The sequence below is a fragment of the Bos indicus x Bos taurus genome, chromosome 20 (genome assembly GCF_003369695.1).
Source record: "Bos indicus x Bos taurus breed Angus x Brahman F1 hybrid chromosome 20, Bos_hybrid_MaternalHap_v2.0, whole genome shotgun sequence".
In the NCBI taxonomy this organism is placed as follows: Eukaryota; Metazoa; Chordata; class Mammalia; order Artiodactyla; family Bovidae; genus Bos; species Bos indicus x Bos taurus.
Genome location: NC_040095.1, coordinates 37359105 through 37385612, shown reverse-complemented (window position 1 = coordinate 37385612; position 26508 = coordinate 37359105). Strand labels below are relative to the sequence as shown.

The following is a 26508-nucleotide window of genomic DNA, read 5'->3' as shown; positions in this document are numbered from 1 at the left end:
TCTAAGTTAAAGAAGAATATTACCAATCATGCAATATCAGTCTCAAATCAACCAAACACCATTTCCACATCTTTTCTTTGACAACCTTCTAGATCCCTGAAGTCTGTTCAAGATAACTGAAGTCTGATGTCAGGGGCTGCCCATAATTTTCTTTGGAGAATTTTTGGGAATTCCTAAATTATCCCTTGAAAAAAAATCAAAATAGGAAATTGACGCTACAAAACTAAAGTAGAATTTGCAGAAACAACTCCCTTGTGTAGAAGGGAAAAAAGCTGTCAAGTGTTGCACCATTTCTAGTGGACTATTTCAGGAATAATTCAATTCCATTGTCGCCCTTGGCCCTGGGGGCAAAAATGCAGCTTTTCCGGTTCCAAGGAGGGACTGTTCTCTGACTTAACATGTGAGGCAGAGATGAGGCAAGCCAACCAGTTCTAGAGTTTACAGTCTTTTTCACTCTGCGAAGTGATACTGCCTTATTGTTTGGGTCAGGTACTTGGGAGCACAATCTCCCACCCCCTGGGTGCGACTATTCCTTTATAGATTAGATAAGAACAATTGATGAACTTTTAAATGCTGAGAAAACTAATCAGAACTGGAAAGGGGGGTGGGTGTTGGCCACAGCCCAAGAAATATGCCGACTGAGATAAAAGCACCTTCTGAACTGTTTCTCCATCCCACACTTCTCGGCTTTTAAGTCTCCATTTCTTTTGTCTCTTGTCTTTCTTATCTGTCATTCCCTCAACTCTCTTATCTCCACTATCTTTCTCTTCTCCTCAACCCCAACTTGATCCCCAAAGACTTAACTTTGAAAACTCTCTTAACTGGGCAAAACATGGACTTACCTTTTCAAAAATGCATTCTTTTTTGTAGTACATAAGACTCTACATTCTGGATTTAATTCAGAAAATAGCTCAGGTGAGCATATGAATGAATGAAAGATGCTCAGTCGTGTCCAACTTTTTGTGACCCCATGGACTATAGCCCGCTTGGCTCCTCTGTCCATGGAATTTTTCAGGCAAGAATACTGGAGTGGGTTGCCATTCCCTTCTCCCGGGGATCTTCCTGACCCAGGGATCAAACCCGTGTTTCCTGCACTGCAAGCAGAAAACATGCTTCCAGGTGAACATATCTTACTCTCAATTCTTCCTTTTTTTTTTTAAAGAAATATTAAAAATATCTTAATTTTCATTTCGGGCAACAGACTCAACCTCAGTTCATTTCAGGTTGGGTTATGGTTCCAGATTCTTGATGGCAAGGAATTGGAGGGGGGAGGGTGGACCTTGGGTCACAGAGTCTGTATGAGTCCTTTGGCCCCAGCACTCTTTGCTGCTTCCCAGCCTCATTTCAAGGCCCGGAGTCATACTCCTGCTTCAAATGTTCTGGGAATCCAGGCCAGATAGATTTGAGTTTTAATGTCCATATGTTGCTTTCAGTTTCTCTGAGGCTTTCAATTCCTTTTTTTTTTCCCTGTGAGGGACAGGCCTTCCCTGGGAAGAAAGAGCACCCCTTGAGTCTGACATGTTCTGCAGTCATTTGTGACGCCCTTTGATTAACTTGGGACGAGTCTGGCCCCATGCTGGAACTCAGTCCCATTCAGCATCCTGCCAGCTAGAAAACGTACTGTCTCGATCAACACCTTCTTAAGAAAGTTGTACGATGCCCAGAACATAAAGGTCTTTTCCGTGGCAAGTTAGGCAACCCAAAGGAAAGAGAGCTGTTATGGAAACGGCCAACAACTCATCCGGTGGTTGGTTGTAAATCATTCTTTGGGGGAATAAAGGCAGAGTGGGCTGGAGCTCTGGCCCTCAAAGAACTTCCTCTCATTAAACCAGAGCAATTTGCTGCTCTCTGCGTGCTCTTTCTGCTGTGAGAGAAGTCACCTGCTTTCCTCATTCACATCAGTGCTCCTGGCAGGGTCTGGTTGAGGGTCCCCTGCCAGGGGTGCATCTTTCCACCTTATAGAGGTCTCTTCTCGAAGCCAGACTCCACAGGTGTAACTCAGAGTCGATCTGATCAGCTCCTTGCCCCCACTGCCCAACTCTCACTTTTTCTCTTAGCTGCTCTTTTCTGTGGTCCTGGGTTTCCCAGTCTTGGCGAGAAGACAGTCATTCCTTTGTGTTCGGCTGCTACAATGAGGTAACCAAAGAAAGGGTCTTGGTCTGAGGCTGTCAGCTGTTACTAATCACTACTCCCCGGCTCATCATGGGTCCCACTCGCCTCTCCCTCTTGCTCTGCTTAGCACACATAAAGAAGATGAATGACTCCCTGGTTCCTCTTCAAAAAAGCATATTGTGCGGCACATTCCAATACCGTGAGCGAAGGATGGGCTAGTGTGTGGGGTGAATGGGTATCTAAATCACCTCTCCGTGGGCCTCATGCCGGCAGCTGTGGCCTGTGAGACGTGAACCTCAGAGCTGGCCCTCTGAGAGTTTCCTGAGACCACGCTGAGAGAGAGAGGAAGTTGATGTGATGGGTTCCTGAGTTACTGGAACCATTCGTTGCAGGGCTGTGTTAGGCTGGGATATGCTGTGTTAGGCTGGGATGAGACTATAGGATGGTTAAGACTAGTGCAGAAAGGGGCTTCACTGGTGGCTCAGATGGTAAAGAATCTGCCTACAATGCGGGAGACCCAGGTTCGATCCCTGGGTCGGGAAGATCCCCTGGAGAAGGGCATGGCAACCCACTCCAGTATTCTTGCATAGAGAATCCTCATGGACAGAGGAGCCTGGTGGGCTATAGTCCACGGGGTCACAAAGAGTCAGACACAACTGAGCGACTAAGCACAGCACAGTGCAGAGAAGACAAAGCTTGACCATTTGGAGGGCCTCACCAGTTGGTTACCCAAAAGGAGGGCGCTCAGACGTGTCTGACTCTTCGAGACCCCATGAGTTGTAGTCTGCCAGGCTCCTCTGTCCATGGGATTCTCCAGGCAAGAAGACTGCAGTGGGGTGTCATTTCTTCCTCCAGGGGATCTTCCCAACCCAGGGACTGAAGCCACTTCTACATCTCCTGCATTGGCAGGTAGATTCTTTACTGCTAGTGCCACCTAGAAAGCCCCACCCAAAAGAAGGATTCTCCCCACCCCAAGGTTAACGAAAAGGACCCAGAAACTCTTGGACATGAGAGGTAGCAGAAGTTGAAGCTGGGCCTCCGTGTCCCCTCTGCTCCCTTCTGTGAAAGCTCATTTTCAAGGCTGCCTGTAGCCAGAGAAAAGGGATTGTCTGCTCAGTCCTACCACACTGAGAATAAAAGGTGACTTATGATATAACTTTTCCTGCTACTGACAATCATGTCTGTTCCACTACGTTTCCTATTTAACAATCTTGAAAAAGAATGTTTCCTTTCCATGGCATTCTACTAGTGAACACCAGAGCTCAGGAAAAGACTTTTGTTGACAAGCCTTAAGAATTGAATTAAAAAGTCAACTTGGCTGACAAAGTGATATGCCAGTGATACATTTGTTAGGAAGCGTCTTTGTCCTCCTCAGGCAAAATAACCTCATAAAACTAAGTGGTGTCATAGGTGAATGAAACGCCAAGTTTTGGGATGCTGTGAACAGCCATAACAGGAAGGAAATTTTGGCCAGGGGGGAAACCCTTGTGAGAATGTTTGTGATTTAATTGACTGTGAATTCCACAAAATCATTCTCAGTTCTTTGTGGAAGATGGTTTAACTCTCTTCACCAAGAATCACTGATTAAAGTAAAAGCCTTCTTGGCTCAAAATTCCATGAAGCATACCTTTTCTAAAAGTTCTCCCTTCATTACAGTGTCTGCAGAATTTCTGTTCAGATGAGTTGACCAGATTCCAGTGATCAGCACCGTCATTTCCTTGGTCTCCATTAGAGATGGGGTGCAGTCTTGGGTGGAGTGGGTGGGCAGCCCCAGGGGAACGGAAGCAAGGTGAGAGGGTGGGAAGACCGTAGCTCAGAGCTCCTTTTTCAAGCCTCTACTCCCAACTGAATGTGGGTATATACCAGCGTTTGCAAACTCTTTATTTTTTTTAACTAGAACCTGCAGATACCGTATAAACGTATTTTACGCTGTGACCTGGCCGCACACAGACATACAAACGTGCAGCTGGAAAAACTGCACGTTTTTCCCTCTTACCCCACGTAATGCACTCTATCGTTTTCGATTCTATCCTGTTTCATTAATAGGATAAAAGATACTAGCTCATGACCTACTAAATTGATTTCATGACTGGCATCTTAAGCACTTATTCAACCTCACTTCCTCTTCCATTCCCGTCTCTGTGTTGGGTTTTTCATTTATTTGCTCATTGTTCTGTTACTGTGTGACAGATAGGACTATAGCAATTACATAAGCTCATCTGCTAGAGTGAATCCTGTTAAAGATGGCAAAGAATAAAGGAGTGGGGGGAGGGAGAGGCTGGGTGAGAGGGAGGGGTACTCCTGTGGTGAGGGGTAGCCGTGTGCCAGCCTCCTGCCCATCCTGCCCTTCTCGGATTACCCACCACCCCCATCTGGAGATAAAGCTCCAGGTTATGCTGGGTCCCTCCCCACAAGGTCTGTCTCTCCTTCAAGGTAGAAGGAACCTCACTACTTCAGATTAAATTTGGGGAAGAGGGCTTCCCCAGTGGTTCAATGGTAAAGAACTGGCCTGTAATGCAGGAGACTTGCAAGAGAGGCAGGTTTGATCTCTGGGTGAGGAAGATACCCTGGAAAAGGAAATAGCAACCCACTCCAGCCTGGGAAATCCCGTGGACAGAGGAGCCTGGTGGGCTACGTTCCATGGGGTCGACAGCTGAGCAACCAAACAACAACGACACTGTGATAAACGTGGGGACGAGCAATCAAAATTGGCGAGTCTGAATTTCAGGGTATTTTAAACACAACAATTTTAGTGCTGGTCATTCGAACACTAGCCTAAGTGAAATGTTTTTAAAAAGTTTGTGACCTCCTCCCAGCATAACAACAACAGTGATAAGAATGACTATTCAACATTCTATTGGGCATCTTCCTGTGCAGGCACTGTTTGGGGCAAGGAGGCTACATCAATGAATAAAACAGATTGTTCTGCTCTCCTGGCACTAAAATTCTAACAGGGGGCATCATATAATAATCATAGCATTTACCAAGGGCTTACTTTGTATAGATTCTTCATGTAAGTTTTCCATAAGCTTGCAGTGTAGGTATTATCTTCTTGTCTAGGTGAAATGGAGACTTAGAGAGGTCAAATATTATTATTTGATTAATTAATAATAGCAGCTAACATTGCTTGAATGCTCAGTATGTGACAAGCACAATGCTAAGTGCATCTTGTACAGAAGTCCCTTTAGAGCCATGAAAACCCTGTGAGGGAGCTTTCTTCATTCCCGTGATACAGATAAGGAAACTAAGGCTTCCAGAAGTCACAGGGCATCCCAGAGCTAGAAGTAGAATCCAGGTGTTCTAACCTCAGAGCCTGAACTCTTAATCACTGAGCCACAATTTTTTAAAAACAATGTGCTTCTGAAAATGCCTGAGGCTGGCCTTAAGTAGTTTTAAAATATTGACTCTTCGATTAAATTCTGAGGCTTTAACCAGCTTATTCATTGTGATGCAAAATTATGATACAATTTCTAACCTAACTAAGATTTGCCTTCTGTTCTAGAACCTCTAGAATCATCGAACTTATTTTTTTTTTTCCAATCTAGTTTATAAAGAAGCTGGAAGAAAATATTCCAGTAGGAAAAAAACTTCACATAGTTTTAGAAGGATATTTACAGCAATTTGTTCCATGCTCACTCCCACCCCCTCACACCTTTCCTCAGAGCTTTTTCTCCTGCTGTATGTGCTGAGGGTCCAGGGTGCCCTTGCTCCAGCAATGGGCAGATGCTCTAGGACACAAGAGCTCCTTTTTCGGCCTGTAAATATGAAGTACGTTGTATTTTTTAGAGTTTAGTTTTTCTTATTGAAAAAACATCACATGAATACGGTATATACTACCACTCATCCTTGATTTCCTTGTTATAAGTTTGCCCGTCTTAAAATTCTAGGAGGCTTGAGAACAGGCGGCTTTCATTAGATAAATGTCTGAGAAACCCATGGTAGAGAAGGAGTATATCTAAAATAAAAAACTAAAACAGAGCAATATTCTTGAGGCAGCAGTTGCCACCCCCTCCCTTTTCCATTCTTTCTGGGCCTGATCCAGTGGCCCTGAAAGAACAATGAAACACCATGAGGGTGAGTAGAAAGAGCATTCATAGCAGAAGGCTTCTTCTTTAGATTTCACATTTCAGAGCCAGAAATAGGAATCGTTGGAAGAATATACTGAGACCCATTAACGTATAAGACAGACTTTTAGCAGATGGGAGAATAAAATCCATGCAAAGAGTAGAGCCTTAGGAACTTGACATTATTTATATGTTACCCTTTAATAACTTGACTGAATACATATTTCATTTATCCAATAAGTCATACCAAATATTATACCAGAAGAAATCTAATTTACAATAAACTTACAAGAGTTCCATATACATATTTATTGAACACTCTCTCCCCATCCCCATCTTGCCCCAAAACGTGAATTTCATGCATTTTCTGTTGTGCTAAACTGATTACTTAAACATTATCTTCATAAATAAAGAGGTAAATGCTTACTAACCCATTTGCATTAAGAAACTCTCTTCCTCTCTCTTCAGAGTGACTGCTGCCTAAAATATTCAGGTGTTTGAAGCAAAGTCTAAATCTTTTGCATTCTAGAGAATGTCTTGTTCAGTCTTTTTTAGATGCATAACTCATTGGTAAACATATATTAGGTTTGCAGACATGAATGATTAATTACTTTTTAAAAATTAATTTCTATTGGAGTATAGTTGACTTGATTACTTTGTTGACAACTGGTATTTGATGGGTTTGTTTTTAGAAAAGAAGACAAGATCCGTGTGCCCACAGTCAGCAAATATCCATGATCCTCAGTGCTCCATTAGAACACATTCTGGGCTCTTTTTCTAGGAATGATGAGGAATTTGAACAGATTGATCTGCTCTCTAGCTAGTCCTTCTGGTGACCACTGTGGTCCACTTCCCCCCAAGGTGGGGAAATGTCAGAGTTTTTCCACAGTTACCTCCCTGTATGCAAATTTCTTCTAGCCAGATGGCTCATTTCAACATTGAACTCAAATGCAATAAAGTTAGAGAAAGCTAGTATGGATAAAAGTGCATGAAACGTGGGTGACTCCTAGCTTGTCCTTAAGGATTGAGATATAGTAGAAAGGGTACTCCCTTTGAGTGTGGGTTCAAATCCTGCCATTACTGTTTACTAGCTGTGCAACACTGGGCAAGTGACTTAACTTCTCTGGTCTCTTGTCTCTTTACCTTTAAAATGGTATCAACAATATCTGCAACATACAGTTGTCATGAAATTAGATGTGCCACTGGTGAGAGGAAGAATTTGGTGAGTGATTTAGTGGATCAGCACAAAAGTTAACTCAAAATATACAAAACATATAAACTTACAAACATGTCACTGTAATTGGAAGAACTATGGCAGAACTGTAATTAATAGGCAATATAGTATTTCTTGGGGTTCAAGAGGATCTCAATTCTGATGACAGATTGTTTTCATAATAAAGATGTCAGGATGTCTTGAATAGGGTTGGTTCAGCTAAGCCCAGATCAGATGAGGAAAAAGGGACCAGTTAAGATCATTCTCTTTACTACTTGCCCTGGAATGTGTTTCTCACGTACGTATTTAGATGAACACAGAGTCGTCATAACATACTCCCACGAGTACCTGCATACCCAAGTGACCTCGTTCGCCCTCACCCCAGTGCCCTTTTCCTCCATATATTTTAAAATGACGAGGCTCCATGCAGACTTCCCCCTTCTCAAACATTTAGAGCACTTCCTGCCAGAGTTCCCTTTTCTATAAAGTGATTTAGTGCTTTACTCTTGTGCCCAGACACTCTGACATTTGTGTGCAGCGCTTTGTCTGGAATTTCAGGAGGCTTGAGAAAGGAGATGGCCCCAGAGTTGGGGTGAGAGACAGGAAGAATGACAGCCTGCCCGTGTGGAGTTTTGCCTTCCAGAGCTTTTCCTCCATTTCCTTTGCTCCTCCAGCATTGAGGCTGTTCTCTTGCAGACCCGGTGTTGTGACAGATTGTCCACATCCATCCTACCTTTGCCCTGATGACAGTGTGTGGCTTTGCTTCTAGCGTTCCCTTTAGTTTGACAGACCCTACTCAGAGAAAAGGGGAGAGGTTAGAGTTGGAAGGAGGAGGGGAGGGGCACTGGGGTACCCAGAGCAGAAGTCAGCAAGCAGCCCCTCATGGGACACCAGACCCCTTTAGAAGAAGGACCTCCATGGAGATTTGGTTAATAAAGATACCCGCACACACCCCTGCCTTTTCTAAAACGTTAGCAGTTGCTGCTTTATTCTCTTTCACAGGATCAGGGTCAATATGCAGAGGTTGGTGAGGCCTCTCATTTGACCATCGATTCTCTCTCTGGGCTCATTGCTAAAGAAAATGCTTCAGTGTTTGTCTTCATCTATTTCACAATTGGAAAGTATGGAGTAAAAAGTCACTGGTTTTCTTTTTTTATTAACTTTATTTAAAAAAAGAAAAACAAAAAATCTATAAACTTTGTTTCCTAGAGCTGATGGCCCTGTAGCTGTGAATTCCGGAATAACAGTGCCCAGCCCTCCCCCATGGTGGGAGGGAGGGAGATTTAAGCCTCCTCCTTTGTCTGCCACGTTGGTTTCCAGTGCTGTGCCTTGACCACTTAGCGCTCTCTCTGAATAGCTATAGGTCGGGAGTAGTGGGCAGGAGCGGCAGAGAAGAGTTGGCGTGAGAACGGAACAGCACCACAGAATAGAAGGCGAGAGGGAAAGAAAGCATCTCGGAGGAAGAGAATACTGCCGCCTGGTACCCCTAGCAGAGATATCCGGCCTTTTGTGCCCACACCACTCGCCCGCCGAAGAATTGCAGGCTTCAGTGGTGACGAGCTCAGGCAATGATGGGAAAGAGAGTGGGCCCCTTCTGGGAGAAATGATTTCAAGCACAGGAAAGCCAAGATATTTTGAGACACCATAGGAGACCTGCGGATGAACCTGGGGGGATGGGACCACGTGGACTGAGGACAGATTAGCCCATTTCTAATGATGGTAAAGTGTTGAAGTGGCGCCAACCTCACAAGTGGGTGTTAACCTTAGGTTTCAAGAAGCCTAGGGCAAGGATAAAAGAAGCTAACTTCACTGCCTTAAAACCAAAATTGGCCTTCTCGTTTGTGGGAGCTGTAGGTGGTTTTCTCAGGGGCAGAAAGTACACTAAATTCAGTTACATAAGATCTGGGCTCAAGTTCCCACTTCATTTTACTTGGTATTAACTAAGAACTGAGAAATTTACTTAATTGCTTTTTAATCTGCCTTATAGATTGTTGTTAAAAATAAGAATATAGCAAGTACTACGTGCTTATTATGAAAATTATGAATGATTTGATTCAAATACACATGAAATTATAAATTGGAGATCATGGCTTCAATTCCCATATAAGCTCATTACCATTATCAAGATTTGGGGGCAAACCCAGCCAGTTATCTGGCATTCATGGACATTATCCAATATACTTTACCTTACTCTAAATACATTGATATAAACAGAGTCACTACCTACATATTGAACCACTGTTAGAGTCTGATACTGATCACTGAGCTACAGTGTAAACTTTTAATATATTTATAAATTTATGATTTTGCATAATAAAGAAAATAGTTTGATTAATTACGATTGGATGATGCTATAATTGAATCTTAGTGTTTTAGGGAGTTTGGGGGGGAGAAAGAAAAAAGACAAATGAAGAAATGGTTAATGAAACAGAAGAGCCCATATTATGATTATGAAAACTTAATCTTTTGAGAGTTTTGGGTTATTTCCAATTTTTTTCCATCCCGAGAGGCATGGAGATGTGTTCCATTTGCTAGAACAGTTAGGGAAACATTCACCATCATGCCTCCTCTTTCACAGAGGATCATGCCTTGTCTGAGGTAGACTTTGAAGATGTCCTGAAAAAGAGGGGAAGAATGTTTCACATGAGATAAGGTATGCCAGGCCTGTGGGACAAGGTGGAGGAAGGCAGAGAGCAAAAATGAGAGGAACCCCACCAAAATTACTGTTTTTAAAAACTGTTGATGAGATGAGATAAAATGAAACAAGAGAAGCTGTTTGAGAACTTTGGCCTACTATCAATGTAAATTGAGGATAACTCAGTAAGTGAATAGAATAATAGCTTAAATTTTACATTAAAAATTAAAAAAACTTACAAGTACATACATAAAATAATAATTCTTATAAAAGAATTTAATGGTAGTTACTCTGTGTGAGTCTGCAGAGTGCTCAAAACTTGAAATATGCTTAGATTATCCTGCCAGAAACCTTTTTTAAGGTATCTCTTCATATACACACACACACACAATACTCACTAATTCACACTCACAGCTTCCCCAACTAGTAGCAACCTAGGAAAGAATTTGATTGCCCCTTCAAACCATCAGAGAGTCATGTGAAATCAACTCTTGGGGCAGAAAATGGGTGATCACGTGTTAGCTGACACAGCTGATGCCTAGCCATTCTATGGCTTTTCCCCTTCACCTTTTGTGATGCCCTGACTCAATTTGGTGCCAAGTTCTCATAACATGTATAAAATCCCATTGTCGGGTGGGAGAGGGTTGGGGAGTGAAAAAGGAAATGTTCTTCCCATTACCTTCCACTGGACAATTCCCTGAACTGATTTCCTGAAAATCTCCTTCTGTTTGCCTTCCCTAGGAATGGCGGCCCTAGATAGTAAGGCATCAGGAAAGATGGGGATGCGAGCTGTAGTCTATTACATGACTACGACCATCATTGCCGTGGTGATTGGCATAATCATTGTTATCATCATCCATCCTGGGAAGGGCACAAAGGAAAACATGCACAGAGAAGGCAAAATTGTACAAGTGACAGCTGCAGACGCCTTCCTGGACTTGATCAGGTACGTCCTTGCAAGCCCATCCTCTTGAGTATATTTTGACAACCTCTCCTCTTTCGGGGGGAGCTGATCAAACCCTAGAAGAGGTATCCAACTGAACCAGTCCTGCTGGGCTTGAAATGAAGATCACATGTAACAGAAATGGAAGTAAGGATCCGTTTTCTGATCTCATGTGAAAGAGATAAAAAGAGCAAGGAAAAGATAAAGATTTAGGAGCCCTGCTTTTAGGATTCAGAATCTGAGCACTCAGTCCTCTTAACTGTGCAGCTCATCTTGGAATATTAATATCAATAGTTCTTTTGTGTGTATGATTTTTTATTGAAGTATAGGGTTGTGCAATTACATAAGTTACAGGTGTACAACATAGAAATTCAAAATTTTTTACAGGTTATACTTTGCTTATAAAATACCAGCTTTATTCCCTGTGTTGTACAGTATATCCTTGTAGCTTATTTTATACTTATCAGTTTGTACTGCTTACTCTTCAACCCCTGTATTGCCCTTTCCCCCTTCCCTCTCCCCACTGATAACCACTAGTTCTGTGTCTGTGAGTTTGCTTTTTGTGTTATACTCACTAGTTTGCTGTACTTTTTAGATTCCACATGTATAAGTGATAATCATATAGTATTTGTCTCTTTCTGACTTATATCACTTAGCATAATGCCTTTCAATAATTCTTGACCTACCTTTCTCAAGTCTTACTGTTTAAGGCTATTTTTTTCCCTCAAGTATAGCCTGTTCATTGGACTCTTCTAATTTGGAACTTGTGATCTGTATCACCATCCATTATACACAACAATTCATTTCCAGAAGGGACCTTAGAGATCATCTGATCTCACCTGTCCTAAGGTTTTCCTTTTGTACTATTTATGAAGAAAGGATTTGGCAAATCAATAATAAAAGATTAAAGGATGACTTCTTTAGCATTGTTTTTATATACAAACTGTATACTGATTACAAATTAGTTTTATCTAGTACTTGAAACAGATTCAAATGATATAGTCTGATTTACACAGAACTGAGAAGTAAGCCTAAATTTGATCCTGGCACTTCCCTGCCTGCTGTCTATCCACATTTGCTTTTGCATGGGTCAGGTCCTGGAGGGAAGCATTGCAGGCTCAAAAGGATCACTGAACAGGGCGTGCAAAGGTGTGGGCTGGGTTAAGGGAGCCTACAAGTGATGGTGAGACACTCGGGGACTATCAGCAATAGGAAATTGTTTTGTTACCACCTGTTGCTTTGAGGTCAGGAAGGGAGCTATTCCTAGAACTCAGGATGAGCTGTAGCCTTGGAAAAGGCCACGAAGGACAGGGGCTGGAGCTCTAATTTGGAGGAAGGGAGCTATTGCCCAACCTGCCAAGAGAGAGAGCTGGAAGAACCTATACATCCACTTCTCTCTCCCACTTCTGTCTGTGATCTGTCAGCACCTCCCACTGGACAAACCCAACAGGAAGCCAGAAGGCAACGGGGCAGCCTCGCAGGCACAGAGCAGGATGGCGGGTAGATGGAGAAGAGCAAATGGAAGATACCCTAGCACAGACCTCGAGATGTCCCACCTGCTCAACAGTCCAGCCAGCAGCCCATCCAGGCTGTCTTCCCAAACCTAGCTCTTTCCTCCTTATTTTCCAATGGACCTACTTGCAGAGTGACTGGCTTGCCAGTCCTAGATGTCTACTCTAGGATTCCCCACTGACCATTTGAAAGCGCTCCTCCTAGCAACTCAGTCTCCCATGCCATCTCAAGGAATGGGTCCGTGGCTGGTAGGTTCAGGAGTGAGTTGGGCAGCAAAGGACCTTTCAGCAGCACCTCTCAATACCTACCACAAGTGACTTTGTAGCATCTGTGTGTAAGCACTATACAGCCCCCTCTTGAAAGCCTTTTCCAGGGAGTTAATGGCAGTTATCTGAAGGTAATAAGCCATTCTGTTTTAGTTCATATCAAGTTGGCACCTGATGACAATGATTTTATTTAGTTCCTACAGTTAATTAAAGCTTTTCACCATTTTTTTCAGGGACTTTACCTTCAGGTAGTTTGGATTGGGGGTATTTTATTATATTCTCTTTCTGTATAATTTCTACTCCTTGTTTAAAGAGTTGGGAACTTGTCATTCTCTGATGCTTTTCTGCCCCTCCTTGCCCCAGTGACAAGTATAAGACTAGCCTGTCCTCCCCCACACACCAGGTTTGAGCATTTATCTTGGAACCTCCTAAACATTTATCTCAGGGTTCATAGAAACAGACCCATAGAGCATAGATAGGAAGAACAAAGAAACAGGATGGTCCAGGCAGTAAGAAGAGACAAGAATTTATAATCTTAACATATGATCGATGACTTAACAATTGCTGGAATCTCGGGCTCTGACCAGCTGCCCAGGTCATGTCTCCTCCACAGGCTTCCATCCTGGAGCCCTGGTGATAGTTAAACCCATCTCATCTTTAACAGATGAGCAAACTGAGACCTGCATGGACGCCACGAGTCACCCAAGGTCACACAGCTGGTTAGAAATTCCCCAATGAGAGTGCTGACTCTCATTCCTTCCCCACCATGAGCACAGACACTGGTCTAAGGAAATGACAAATTCTGCCACCTGGACCCCAGCTTCAAGTTCTGTGGACCATCTCCCTGTTGGTTACCAAAGGGCTAGAAGCTCTAACCATTCAGAGTCATTATCTCATCCCCCAGCATTCTTTGGGAGGACTTTGTGGAGAATAAAATTCCACAGTCTGACCATGACATTTGATTCAGAACATTTGGTCCCTAAACACCCAGCGTGATACTAAAATGACCCCTATTGAATGACCCCTAATGACCTCCCCCTGCCCCCAGTCAACCAGAATGCTTATGCTAAAAGGTATTTCCATTTTCACTTGGGTTCTTCCTGGGCGCAGGGTTTGATGTCTGAATTTTAAAAATTCATTTGTCTGACAAAAGGACAGATGAGTTGGATTTGGGACTTAAACTGAAAAATATGAACTACATGGACCACACTTGGGGATGACCTGTGTCCCATTTCAAAACTATCTACCAAAATCTGTCTCTTTTTCCATCTGCCGCTTAGTTGGATGCAATCTTTACCTTACACACAATGAAAAGGTATTTAAGGAACTAATTTATTATTTGGAAAAGTTTCAAGTGATCATTATTTTCTTTGCAGGAATATGTTCCCTCCAAATCTGGTGGAAGCTTGCTTTAAACAGGTAAATACTCTACAGCCATGAATTCCCCTTTGAAATTCCTCTTTGGCAAACAGAGTGTGGCTGTCTTTTTAATTGAATTTACTTTTTTTTTCCTGTTTCCCTGCAATAAGAAACTTCCTTTGCCAACTAGATGGAAAGCACTAGAGTTTTCTGGGGAATTGGGAGGGGAGGGAGGGGTCTTCCCTTGTATTGAAGGCTTATTAGTTGCCAGACACTATATGTCTTGCATACAAATGGTTCATTAAGTCTCTGTTAATTGTTAAGAAGGCTAATCAGGAGACTTTCTCCCTTCCTCCATATCGCATACACAAAAGCTCACCAAGCACACAAACTCCAGTATAAGATATATTTACAACTTGCTTCAAAGATTAGGGAGATTATTCAAGTGTCTGGGTTTGATTTTAAAAGTCAGTGGGTTGTGTTTTTTAAAAGTCTGTTGAGGGCCTTTAAAGGACTCTAAAGGAGGAACCATGTCAGAAAGGATTGCCCCATCACGTATTGGATGTCTGCTCTGTGCCAAGCACTAATGTTGTATTTACTCCTCACATAAATATGATGGGTATCATTGTCTTCATTTCATCAATGAGGCAACTCATCTGTGATCATTCAGAGGGGTCAAGTAACAGGCATACGATTTCACAAGTAGTAAATGCCAGACCCAGAATTCAAACCTGTTGTGCTGATTCCCAATTCTGTCATCTTTCTGCTTCTACATTCTGTTCCCCTTCCTGGAAAGCAGTATCCAGGCTGATGCGACACTTCCCAGGAGGCCGTAGTGAGCGTCAGTTCTTCTTAGCACCAAATCCAAGCAACCCTTGGCTCTCTGTGTTGAACACACAAATACATTTTTACTATTAGGGGATAAAATGAGTAAAGCTCATTCTAACCTCAATTGAATTAAAAAAAAGCTTTGTTGCCCAAAATATTAAGAGGGAAACAATTAAATATTATAGTTGTTAAATAGTAGTTCCCAAACATTTCCCCAGATGGTGTCACTTTCCCTAACCCCTGTGCTTGGGATGTGGAAAATAAACAAAACCAAACCCTGACCCCATGGAAGGCCAAGTTTTCCACTCTTCACTTTTCTTCCCTTTTTAAAATCTGTATTGACCGTTTTTAATAGTCAATTTTGCACATACTGCAAAATTCAAACAGAATTCTTTCTTTAAAAAAAAAAAGGCTGACAAGGCAAAATCTAACTCTTTTTATTCAAAACAACTGTAACCATAAATAATAATCCCCTTTCAATCCAGCCAGCCAACCCCAGCACCATGGGGCTGATTCTTCCAGTTAGTCAGCTGGCACTGGACGAATTCAAAAACATTGATTTCTAGCAGCACTGGGAAAAGTGCTGACTCACACGGATTTATTGTATTCAATATTTGGTTTTGGATAGCACTTACACGATTTTGAAGGAGAAGCAAATGTATCGTTCCAGATCTATTTGTCTTAGATCAGAATGCAAGTGAGGTTGCAATTTCTGTGTAGGCTGCAAACTGTGTCTTAGGGGAAAGAGTTGGAGGTGTAGGAAAGGCTAGTTGGGATTGAAAATTCACCCTAGACAGTCTAAAATTGGGGTGCACTAAAATGCATAAGCACCCCAATTGAACACAGATTTGACTGGAATAGGAGACAGAACGGGGCCAGTTTCTTTGTTAAAATTACCAGCAATGCCACTGATTGTTTAGGGCTACGTCTACAGTATTGACAGCTGGCCATGTCCTTGTTTGGAAATGATAGTTTCCCACTGCACAAAAAAAGTCTCCCATACTTTACCAGTACTCTTGGTAAAGTGATGGCCAAGCATTCCATGTACAGCTGTGCTTTCTTCCCCTAGACTCTAGATCGAGGCAGCATCCATAGATTATTACTTTCTCTGGTGCTTTAGTACCATCAATGTGAAGGCCAGAAATTCTGTTCTTATTAAAATCGTAGAGAGATGGGCTTGTTTCAAATGGCCACAGGAAGACACTCAGCATCTTCTCTCTGGGGCATCTATGCAGACATTTTGGTAGAAAGACCATCTCCCTTTTTTCTTTTAAGATTTATTTATTTGTTTATGGTTGCCCTGGATCTTCATTGCTGCTCACAAGCTTTCTCTAGTTGCAGCGAGCAGGAGCTACTTTCTGGTTGCAGCCCGCAGGCTCAGTAGTTGCGGCACACTGGCTTAGTTGCCCCACAGCATGTGAGATCCTCCTGGACCAGAGATTGAACCCATGTTCCCTGCATTGGCAGGTGGATTCCTAATCACTGGACAACCAGGGAAGCCTCAAGACCACTTCCTGAGTAAGAGGAGAAACTCCTCTGTAGACTTGAGAAGTGGGTTGTCATCCTCACCAATCAAACACTTCTGCTTAAGAAATGATACAATCAGGAATACCTGGAGGAATGTTGTTTGGGGATATTAAAATTTTTAATAGTCACCAAAATCGCCAACTAAGTCTAGTTCCAGAAGAGCTTTATTTGTGAGTATCATTAGCCAACATTAAAATCTGTGCTTTAAAATTTATCAGATGATCTCATATATTGTTTAATTTGATCATTACAACAACCCTGTGAGGTAGAGTCAGCCCAGTGACCCCTGTTTTGCAGCTATGGGATATGAGCAAAGGAGGTTAGGTGATTTGCCAGTGATCACATAACATGAACCCATAGAGGATACAGGAATTGTTGTGAATATCTTTTAATTTTTAAAAAGCCTATTATAGTCATTTTATTAGGGTTTCAGAAACATGCATATGTTTACTCCAACATCTTCAACCTCTTTCCTGTTATGATTTGCTGTATATTTAAGTGTGTGTGTGTGTGTGTGTGTGTGTGTGTCTGTACTGAGGAAGTAGTAGAGGTTTGTCACAGATTAGTTAGATGATAGATATAGATAGACAGATACTTTCTATAACACAGTTCTCTGACTTGAGGGTAATGTATATCATTACAGAAAATGCGAGCAGAAAAGTACAAAGAAGAAAAGAAAAATCATCTTTCATCACTGTTGTGTCTTTTCTTTTTAAGTTTAAAACCAACTATGAGAAGAGGAGCTTTAAAGTGCCCATCCAGCCCAACGAAACACTCGTGGGCGCCGTGATAAACAATGTGTCAGAGGCCATGGAGACTCTGACGAGGATCACAGAAGAGTTAGTCCCAGTCCCAGGGTCTGTGAATGGGGTCAATGCCCTAGGACTAGTTGTCTTCTCCATGTGCTTCGGATTTGTGATTGGAAACATGAAGGAGCAGGGCCAGGCCCTGCGAGAGTTCTTTGATTCTCTCAACGAAGCCATCATGAGATTGGTAGCAGTGATCATGTGGTATGTATTTCCATTTGCTCTGTATGCTCTATAGAAGATGCTTATTGCCATCAACTTGTGTTCTGTTCTGAGGAAGATGCCACCAGGCAGGATGGCCAATTGCAGAGATTTCATCTGGGTAAGCATAAGAAAATCAGTGACTTTCTGGGCTGGTAGTAGCCTTGAACGTATCTGTGAACCTCTTTTCATAGTTTGCTTCCTTGGTTTTGAAAGATGTCAACTCCTTTATTCCAGTGCTGATGGCATCCCATTGCTCATTCCTCTTTTACAACTAATTAACTATTCATTCAATACATATTTTTTTGTTATCTCCTGTATACCAAGCATTTAATGCCAGGCACTATGGATATAGCACTGAGGAAAACAGACAAGGATGTCCTAGATCTTACATTTTTTTTAATTCTTTTCCATTATAGTTTATTATAAGATATTACATATAGTTTCCTGAGCTATATAGTACGACTTTGTTCGGATCTTATATTCTTAAACAAATCAACCATATGCTTGGAGTCACAAGTGCTATGGAGAAAAAAATAAAAATATTTTATTTTATTTTTATATAATTTTATTTTATATAATATCATGTGGTGTGATTAAAAAAAAAATAACTGAGGAGGAGGCTTAAAATTTGCATTGGTTGGGACAGAAAGGCCTCTGAAGAGATGGATGACATTTTTTGCTGAGCTCTGCATGACCAGGAGAAGCTAGCTATACAAAGTGGTGAGAATCACATTCCCAGGAGAGGGAAAAGCAAAGGCCGAGGCCCCTGAACCATCAGAAAAACAGAGCTCTCCTCTCCTCCACTTCAGTCCTAAGAAGGAAGTGTAAATGGCCCTTCTGCAGCTAGTGTGAGGGACTCATGGGAAGTGTTATAGAAAGCCAAGCCACAATTTATAACAAAACTTCCTTCAAAGAAAGTTGAGAGCAGGAGACAAAGGAAAAGACTAAATCCACAGAGGAACATTGACCTTGGAAAAGTAAACTCTCCCCAGCAGGGAAGAACCCAGTGATTGGGTTAAACCTCCTGTGAGGGTTGCTTTCCTTTTATCCTTTATTTAAAATCCAGACTCCCTCTTGGCACCTGAGGCAGGAAGGCATCCATTTCTAAGAAAAGCACTCACCAACGTGATTAAAAATATCCTTGGTTTTTATTGCCACTGAAGCCCAGAGAATCCATTTTTCAGGAGTTTGTACAAGATGGATATGAAGTCGGAAACACAAAGATGATCAGAGTGCGGTCTCCACAGGCATCCCCATTGCAATGCTGGGGCCCTCCTTGGAAACCTTGGCGGGGCTGAAAGTGGACATTTATCTTCATATTATTAAAATGCTCTACCTTTCACCTCTTTTATGAAAGAAGTCTATTCAAAGGCTGCTGAATGAACCTCACATGTAGCTTTTTCTAGCTGTACATTTCGCCTGCACATTCAACATTGAGTTATTACATTTCTGAAAACAGGTACTCTTATACTTTTCTGGCCTGTGTTTTTAAAGGGCTTTTAAAAGAACCATTGTATTTTTCAATATGAAAGAAGTCCTCCACAGTTCCCAACAGACCCTTCTCCTGAAGGGTGATCGACTTCTGTGTTTATGGTAATGGGAGTTGGGTTGTAGTTTACAGCATGCATCGGACAAAGAGAGTTGAAAGCCTGGCAGCACAGCCTTGATTCAATGTATACAATCCATTTCATGTCTCCGATGTTAATTCTTGCTCAGATGTAGAGCAAGATCTAGAAGAAGGATTGCAAATAGCGGTAGCAGCCTGTGGATAATAATTGCTTAACTAGAGCACTTATAACCTGATTGTGGAGGTACATACATGCATGTTATTAACTTTGATAGCTGTGAGTTTATTTTACGATTGCCTTCTACTCATCGCAAATGGTGTTAGTTTTTCATTTGCACTGTAACATGTAATTTCCTCTTATAATACATTTATTTAAGTTAAAAAAAATACCACGCATGTAATATTATAACAAGGTTGTAATATAGGAAAAACCAATAAAAGTGGTCCTTGATAAAGAGAGTTGACTGCAAATCTAGAACACTGAAATGGCATGGTATACATCTTGCTTTAGCTTGGGAATCAGTCTCTGATGTGGGAAATGCTGCCCCCTCTCCCCTGCCCAGAAGTCTGGAAATTGGTTCAGTAGATTCTGACTGTTCAGGGTATTTAGCAGGGGAACAGGAAGTGGTGGGGAGGGCTTGGAGAGTGGATGGCATCTGAGGACTCCCAAAGCGACTGAGGTATTTAGGGAAAAAAAGAGGTAAGTAACAAAACCTCTGAACCAACCATTTTTCTTGGCTTTGGAGAAAAAAAACTGTGACCTAAAGAAATTCTGAGTTAGTGGAAAGTCTAAAGTACTATTTATATTTAAATTTATATTTTAAAAAAGGAAAGAAGGAAGTTCATAATTTCTGCAAGCCCTCATAGTATCCTGGGCAGAAAAGTTTGGAAATCAACTCTCATTGACTTTTTCTTATCACTTGGTAATTTCTGTGGAATAGTTTGTTGGAAATCAGGCTTCCAACTGTGCGTGTGTTGCTTCTACATAGGTACGCCCCTCTGGGCATACTCTTCCTGATTGCAGGGAAAATTGTTGAGATGGAAGACATGGGAGTGATCGGGGGACAGCTGGCCATGTACACAGTGACAGTCATCGTGGGCTTGCTCATCCATGCTGTCATTGTCCTACCCCTCCTCTACTTCCTGGTAACGCGGAAAAACCCCTGGGTTTTCATCGGAGGTTTGCTGCAAGCGCTCATCACAGCTCTGGGAACTTCCTCCAGGTATAGATATATCCATGGCTTATTCCTATCAGAAAATATATTTCAAAACTTACTTTGAACCAGAACCTTCAGATTGGAGTGGCAGGGTGCATTTTTTCCAGGTTTTAAATGTCTAGATGCATGAATTGGCTTTTTGACTCTGATGCTAATCAGACTGATTTGGGATTTAGGGAATGGCTGGATATACACACTTTTAGGAGAAAAATAGAAATCAACTATCCTTTCCTGCCCACTCTCATCTCCCTTGTCCAGTTGCCCTTTATCTGAGATGGCAGAGCATCGGCACAGGCTCTTCTTGCGGGAGTTGGAGAGTAATCACAAGCGATGCCTCATGGAGGAACCTAGAAGCAGAAGAGCTGTCAAATGATGCAGTGAAGAGACCCACTGTTCTAATCCTGCTCCCCTATTTATAATAGTGCTGACTTAGTTCCCTTTAATTTAGAATATGGGAGAGGAAGGAACTCTCTGTCCAAAGTACTAAAACAGACAGGCACAACAGTAGGACCAGCTCCCTAAGGGTTGTTGCAAGAAGCAAATGAGGTACGCCCTGCTTCACATGTCAGGATGGTCAACTGACATGTCCTGTTTCACTGTGCTCAGCTCCGCCACCCTACCCATCACCTTCAAGTGCCTGGAAGAGAACAATGGCGTGGACAAACGCGTTACCAGATTCGTGCTCCCGGTGGGGGCCACCATCAACATGGATGGGACCGCCCTCTATGAGGCTTTGGCTGCCATTTTCATTGCTCAAGTTAACAACTTCGAACTGAACTTTGGACAGATTATTACAATCAGGTACCAGGAATATTCTACATGACATTTTCTTAAGAATGCCTTTAAATGATGAGCTAGTGATCAGGGCCACCCAGATGAGGGTAACACCCAGTTTGACACAATCACAAGCTCTGGTCCCTTACTCTATAGAACACTTGGTACTATACAAGGGGGACAGAGTAAGGGAACCGTGAACAGTCTCTTCCACAGACTTATTACTTTATGAATACCACTTTATATCTACTCATAAAACATTTTCACATTGTCACATAAGCCTATCAAATAGATATTTAACAAACTGAGTTCCAGACGGGTTATATGCCTTACAAATGAAATTCACATCGCCTCTGTAAAAAATATTGATAGTGCTACAGAACTTTGTTCATAAATCATTTTGCTTTTGAATTCATAAATTTGATTTGTTTTTCTGACCACGGTAGCCATACAAGTTCAGTATCCCTTACAATCCTCTCCTTGGATAGAGGAATTATTAGAAATAAATTGTTATTATAACTATACAGTATTTTAGACCTTACGAAATACTTTCAGGTACATGAGGAAGTATTCTATAACATCATAGGGGAAAGGCCAAAAGAACTTTTTGGCCAACCCAATATCTAGGTACAAAGTTCTTTATTTAGAAAAGGTTGTAATAGTAGGACCAATTCTTGAAGGGTTGTTGCAAGAAGCAAATGAGGTAAGCCATGCTTCACATATCAGGAGGCACATAGTAGGCATTTGATAAGTATTAGTTAATATGCTTATTAACTCAATGGGTTTTTTTTAACAATCTCATTTACGTTTTTCTAAAATGTGTCCTTAATTTGGCAAGTCATACAGCACCACTGTGCATGTTTTATAGGATCTGCTCTCTATTTGGGGAGATTTAAACAAAGGTTTTCTGTTTGGGGACTTCCTCTAACAGCATCACAGCCACGGCTGCCAGTATTGGGGCAGCTGGGATTCCTCAGGCAGGCCTGGTCACCATGGTCATCGTGCTGACATCTGTGGGCCTGCCCACCGACGACATCACACTCATCATCGCGGTGGACTGGTTCCTGTGAGTACACTTGGGCTGCATCATCCGACTTGCCATCGTGGGGGCCCCTCTGTCGTCTTAGGACACCAGGCAGCCTGGCACCCCTGCCAAAGGGCTCCAGGAAGAGGGGCAGCTTGGCCTGTAATTATCGTGCTCCCTGCCTGATCCCGACGGCTATCTGGAGCCTGAGTCCCAGACTCTATGCACACTCACCCCCTTATCAGCCCACAGGGCACATCTGGCTGTTACCCTTCTCACTCCATAAAGCCATTTGGGGATTGGGAAACCCACTGTCTGCAAAGTCAACATAAATCGGCGAAGTCAGTTCTGAATTGCACAACACGTCCCCATGGTGGCCGGGACAGAAATGTGGGCCTCCCAGGCTGGCTCAGACTTTCTCCTTGTGCTTCCCATTCCAATGGCATAATACAGGGCAGATGTTCCCATCTGATCCCCGCAGGGAGTGGGGCGTCCCCAAAGACAGTGAAAAGAGAGCTGGCGTCATTAAGTAGAATTGATTTTTGGCTCTGGGGAAAATTCCAAGAACAATACCCTAGACCCTAACCTCTAGGGCTCATCCCTCTGCCCTTTTCCCCTCACCCTTTCGACTGACACGTTCCACTCCTCTTCTTTCCCTTCCACTTACAGAATTTCTCCCCAGGATGCCCAGGTTGAAAGCCTAGAAGGACGCAGTAGGTGATAGAGTCTACATAGACGCTGTGAGCTAGATCCAATGACCGCAGAAGCTCAGTGTGCTCAAGGCATTATCAGGTGGGGGAGGGGGGTAATTAACTGAAGCGAGAGATCCACAGTCACTCGGATCTGGGCTTGTGTCCTGCCCCATGTGATACTGGGAGGGTACCCGGCCACCCTAGTTTCCTCCTCTGTAAAACGAAGACAGGAATGTCTTCAGTGGTGCTACGAGGACTAAATGCAGTGGTACGTAGGAAGCATTTGGCCCACTATCTGCCCCACAGTCCTACTCGATTCATGTGAAGACTTTTATAGCGTAAATTGGTGGTTCTCAAAGGTTTTAGTCTCATAACCCCTTTACATTTAAAAAACTGAGGACTCCCCAAACTTTTTTATCTGTATGGGTCATATCTATCAATGTTCATCATGTTAGAAAAGCTTGGGCATTTTTAAAATGTTAAATACATTTAAAGATTACAATACTAAATTCATTACATGTTAACATATATAACGTTTTTCTGAAAAAAAAATACCATCTTCCAAACCAAAAATTTAGGGAAAAGAATGACACCATTTTACATCTTTGAAAATCTCCTTAAAATCTAGTTTAATACAAGACTAACTGCTTCTGCCTTCAATCTCTTTTGTTATCTTTTGTGTTATTTTGTAATATTCTAGAAACTCCACTAGATAGACATTCATGAGAAAGTGAGATGGAAAGGGGCAAATAATATCTTGGCATTATTATGAAAATTGTTTTTACCTTAGGGACCCCCAGGGGTCTCTAGAGTCCAATTTGAGACCTTCTGGTAAAAGGAAGGAAAGAGAACCAAAGATTAATTTTAAATAGAAGGAAACAGGGAAGCAGAACTTAAGAGATGCCCCCAATGACTTAGCTGGCTAGTTCAGAACATGAGCTGAAAGCTCCTGATGTTTACTGGGGCCTCGCTTTTCACTCCTCCACGCTCTTCCCCAGGGACCGCCTTCGCACCACCACCAACGTGTTGGGAGACTCTCTAGGAGCCGGCATTGTTGAACACTTGTCACGACATGAACTGAAGAACCGGGATGTCGAAATGGGTAACTCAGTGATTGAAGAGAATGAAATGAAGAAACCATATCAGCTGATTTCCCAGGAAAGCGAAATTGAAAAATCCATGGACAGTGAGACCAAGATGTAGACTAACACAAAGAAATGCTTCCTTGAGCTCCAGGTGTTTGAAAACCAGTATACAATATTTCCATCTCATTACAACTCATTCTCACCAGTAAGCCCCTTACCTCCCTTCTCCTCCCTGCCCTGACAGGATTGGGAAGTATTCATCCAAAATCAAGGGAGGATTTTGCAGTGGCCAAAATGTATAGTTTTCATCCCAGCCTTGAAATTTTTAAGTCATTTCGTATTAGTCTTATCTAATAAGGTACTGAGATCAAAAATAGTCCTGATCAGATCTTACAAGTTTCTGTGGCACACAATCCTGTAAATGTGATAGATCTTATAATTTAAAGACTCAAAACAAATACTCAGCTAAAATCAATCATGGTGTTAAATCAACTTTCAGAATGGAAAAATCCTTCAGAATACAATTCAGTTTTAGGATCAAAACAAAACAAATTGATCAGCAATGGGTTATTAGTTGGATATTAAGAGGGTCCCCCCCCCCTTTCTCCTATGATTTGTGTCCTTATTTTATTAGTAGCAGGACAATATTAATACACAGCACAGCTGTAAGGAGGCATGTGAAGAGAAATTTCCGTGTGCCATGGGGAAGTTATGAAGTCTTATCTCTAGGCCTCTGTGTTCCCATCTATAAAATGAGCAAGTTCCTTAGATGCCTTTATGATTAATTCCAGTCCAAACATCAGGTGGCACCATGAAAGAACATCAGATTCCTCAAATTCCCCTCAGAGTGTTCTGTAGCAAGGATCATTCCATGGAGCATGGGACTTTCAAAGCAGATATTCATTGCAAAGGAACGTTTCTAAATAGTGGGGGGGATGGCTGTGTGGTTTACGAGGTCCTGAGTCCAAAATGTCAGTTACACGTCACCAGACTGGAGGCATTCCAGGAGTGGAGTTGTTCATGAAACTCTGCTTAGTTCTTCCCAAGAGGGGATGTATTCCTTTCTTTCTTCCCTTAAGGAAGGGATTCTTAAGGGATTCTTCTGGGAAGGATGTCTCCCACCACTCCTCAACTGACCATAGACTTTTAGAAAATAAAAGGTAAGACTATCAGTTGGCAAGGGTGCTTACCCATCTTACTTTGGAACACTAAAGAGCCAGCCAGGAAAGAATGGAGCATGGTTGATATTATAAACAGGATTTTAAAACACCAAGATTATAAGTCATCTTTAAGGAAAAGGTGTTTTGTTTTTTTTTAAACCTGAAACACGTTTTCTCTTCAGTTCAAAAATCATTCCCTAAGGAAGTCTGCAGATTAAAATATAAGGTCACTTCTTATATTATTTTAAACAAGTCAAATGAATGAGCTCTGTCTCTACTAGAGGTCCCAGAGTCAGGTGGGTGGTCTCTTATTTGAAAAGGTTTTTGATTCTCATCAAAAGTTCTCAGAATGAGTAAAACAAGATATTTCTTTGTGTTGGAACACCACTCACAAACTCATTCAAAATCTTAAGCTGGAGTAGTGTTTGATTTGATTGTGTTTTTGTCCATGAGAGAAATAGTAGAAGATGAATCGGTATGAAGCCATATCAGCGTGGTTCCAAGAAGAAAAAAAAAAAAAGACATTGGGGCATTAGTTTCAGGCAAGGCAGCTACCAGGTTTAGAGGAGATTAATTTTTTTTTTTTTACCCTGTAAGGAATATGCAGTTAAAGATGTGAAGTGGGAGCTGTCAGACAATACCAACTGTGTTTGAGTTTCTGACTGAAAATGGTGAAGAATGGACTTAATTATGCTAACAGATTGAAAATATAGACATACATCCTCTGATACACAATTAGAGATATTTTTATATAGATCGCAAGCATTACGTGTGTACAAAAGTTAACGTTAGGCTGTGGTGGAATAACCATTTAATGTCAAGGCTGTATTTGGGAAATACACTACAAAACTTAATGTATTATCCATGGCTGTCATGACACCAGTAGAGCAAAAATTAACCATGTCAAATTAACTCGGTTACACAGTGTGATCTTTTTTAATACTAACCATCTCTTAGGGAAAGCAGATCCTCTGAGATGACCCTCTCGCCAGCCCATCATAGGCTCTGCATATCACTTGTACCCAGTGTGGACTGAGAAGCGTTACTTTGTAGATGTATTTTCAATAAAGAAAAAAATTAGTTTTACATGATATCTTTGCATGTGGTTATTATTCTTCTCCCTGAAGGAAAATAAACTTTTCATTCAAGGAAGTATTTCAGTGAGGTCAGGATAATGCTGGGAAGGATGCCTTGCAGATTTTTGGTTTGTTTGGTTTTTTTCTTTTTTTAGATTTTACTAGGTAAAATCTTGGAAGGCCCAGCTAGGGAACCCAAACACAAGAAAATCAGAAAGGACATACTCTCCCTGCCCAACTCCTAAAACTGAAGCTGGAAACAGGAGGAAGTGAGGGAAGCATTTTGCTTTAACAGCCTGCATTTACTTGTTCATTTCAGATTCAGATTTCTGCAATAGAGTGAATCATTTCCATGTTGGGATTAATTAGAAGAGTGTAATGCCACCAGTGGTTCTTCCAAAAAAAAAGTAATTTCCTGTCTGACCTTCAAATTAGGTAGATTTA

The 26508-nt window shown here is 41.9% G+C and overlaps 1 protein-coding gene across 1 annotated transcript in view; it reads left to right on the top strand.

The window, feature by feature from the left end:
• Positions 1-26079, top strand: part of SLC1A3 (solute carrier family 1 member 3) — an 80569-nt gene extending 54490 nt beyond the window's left edge. The window contains exons 4-10 of the mRNA XM_027520030.1: positions 10766-10970; positions 14122-14164; positions 17177-17469; positions 20026-20259; positions 20860-21054; positions 21959-22093; positions 23742-26079. Coding sequence (XP_027375831.1) covers positions 10766-10970; positions 14122-14164; positions 17177-17469; positions 20026-20259; positions 20860-21054; positions 21959-22093; positions 23742-23946 — 1310 coding nt within the window. The 3' untranslated portion in view covers positions 23947-26079. The remainder of the gene's footprint in view (positions 1-10765; positions 10971-14121; positions 14165-17176; positions 17470-20025; positions 20260-20859; positions 21055-21958; positions 22094-23741) is intronic.
• Positions 26080-26508: the final 429 nt, after the last annotated feature.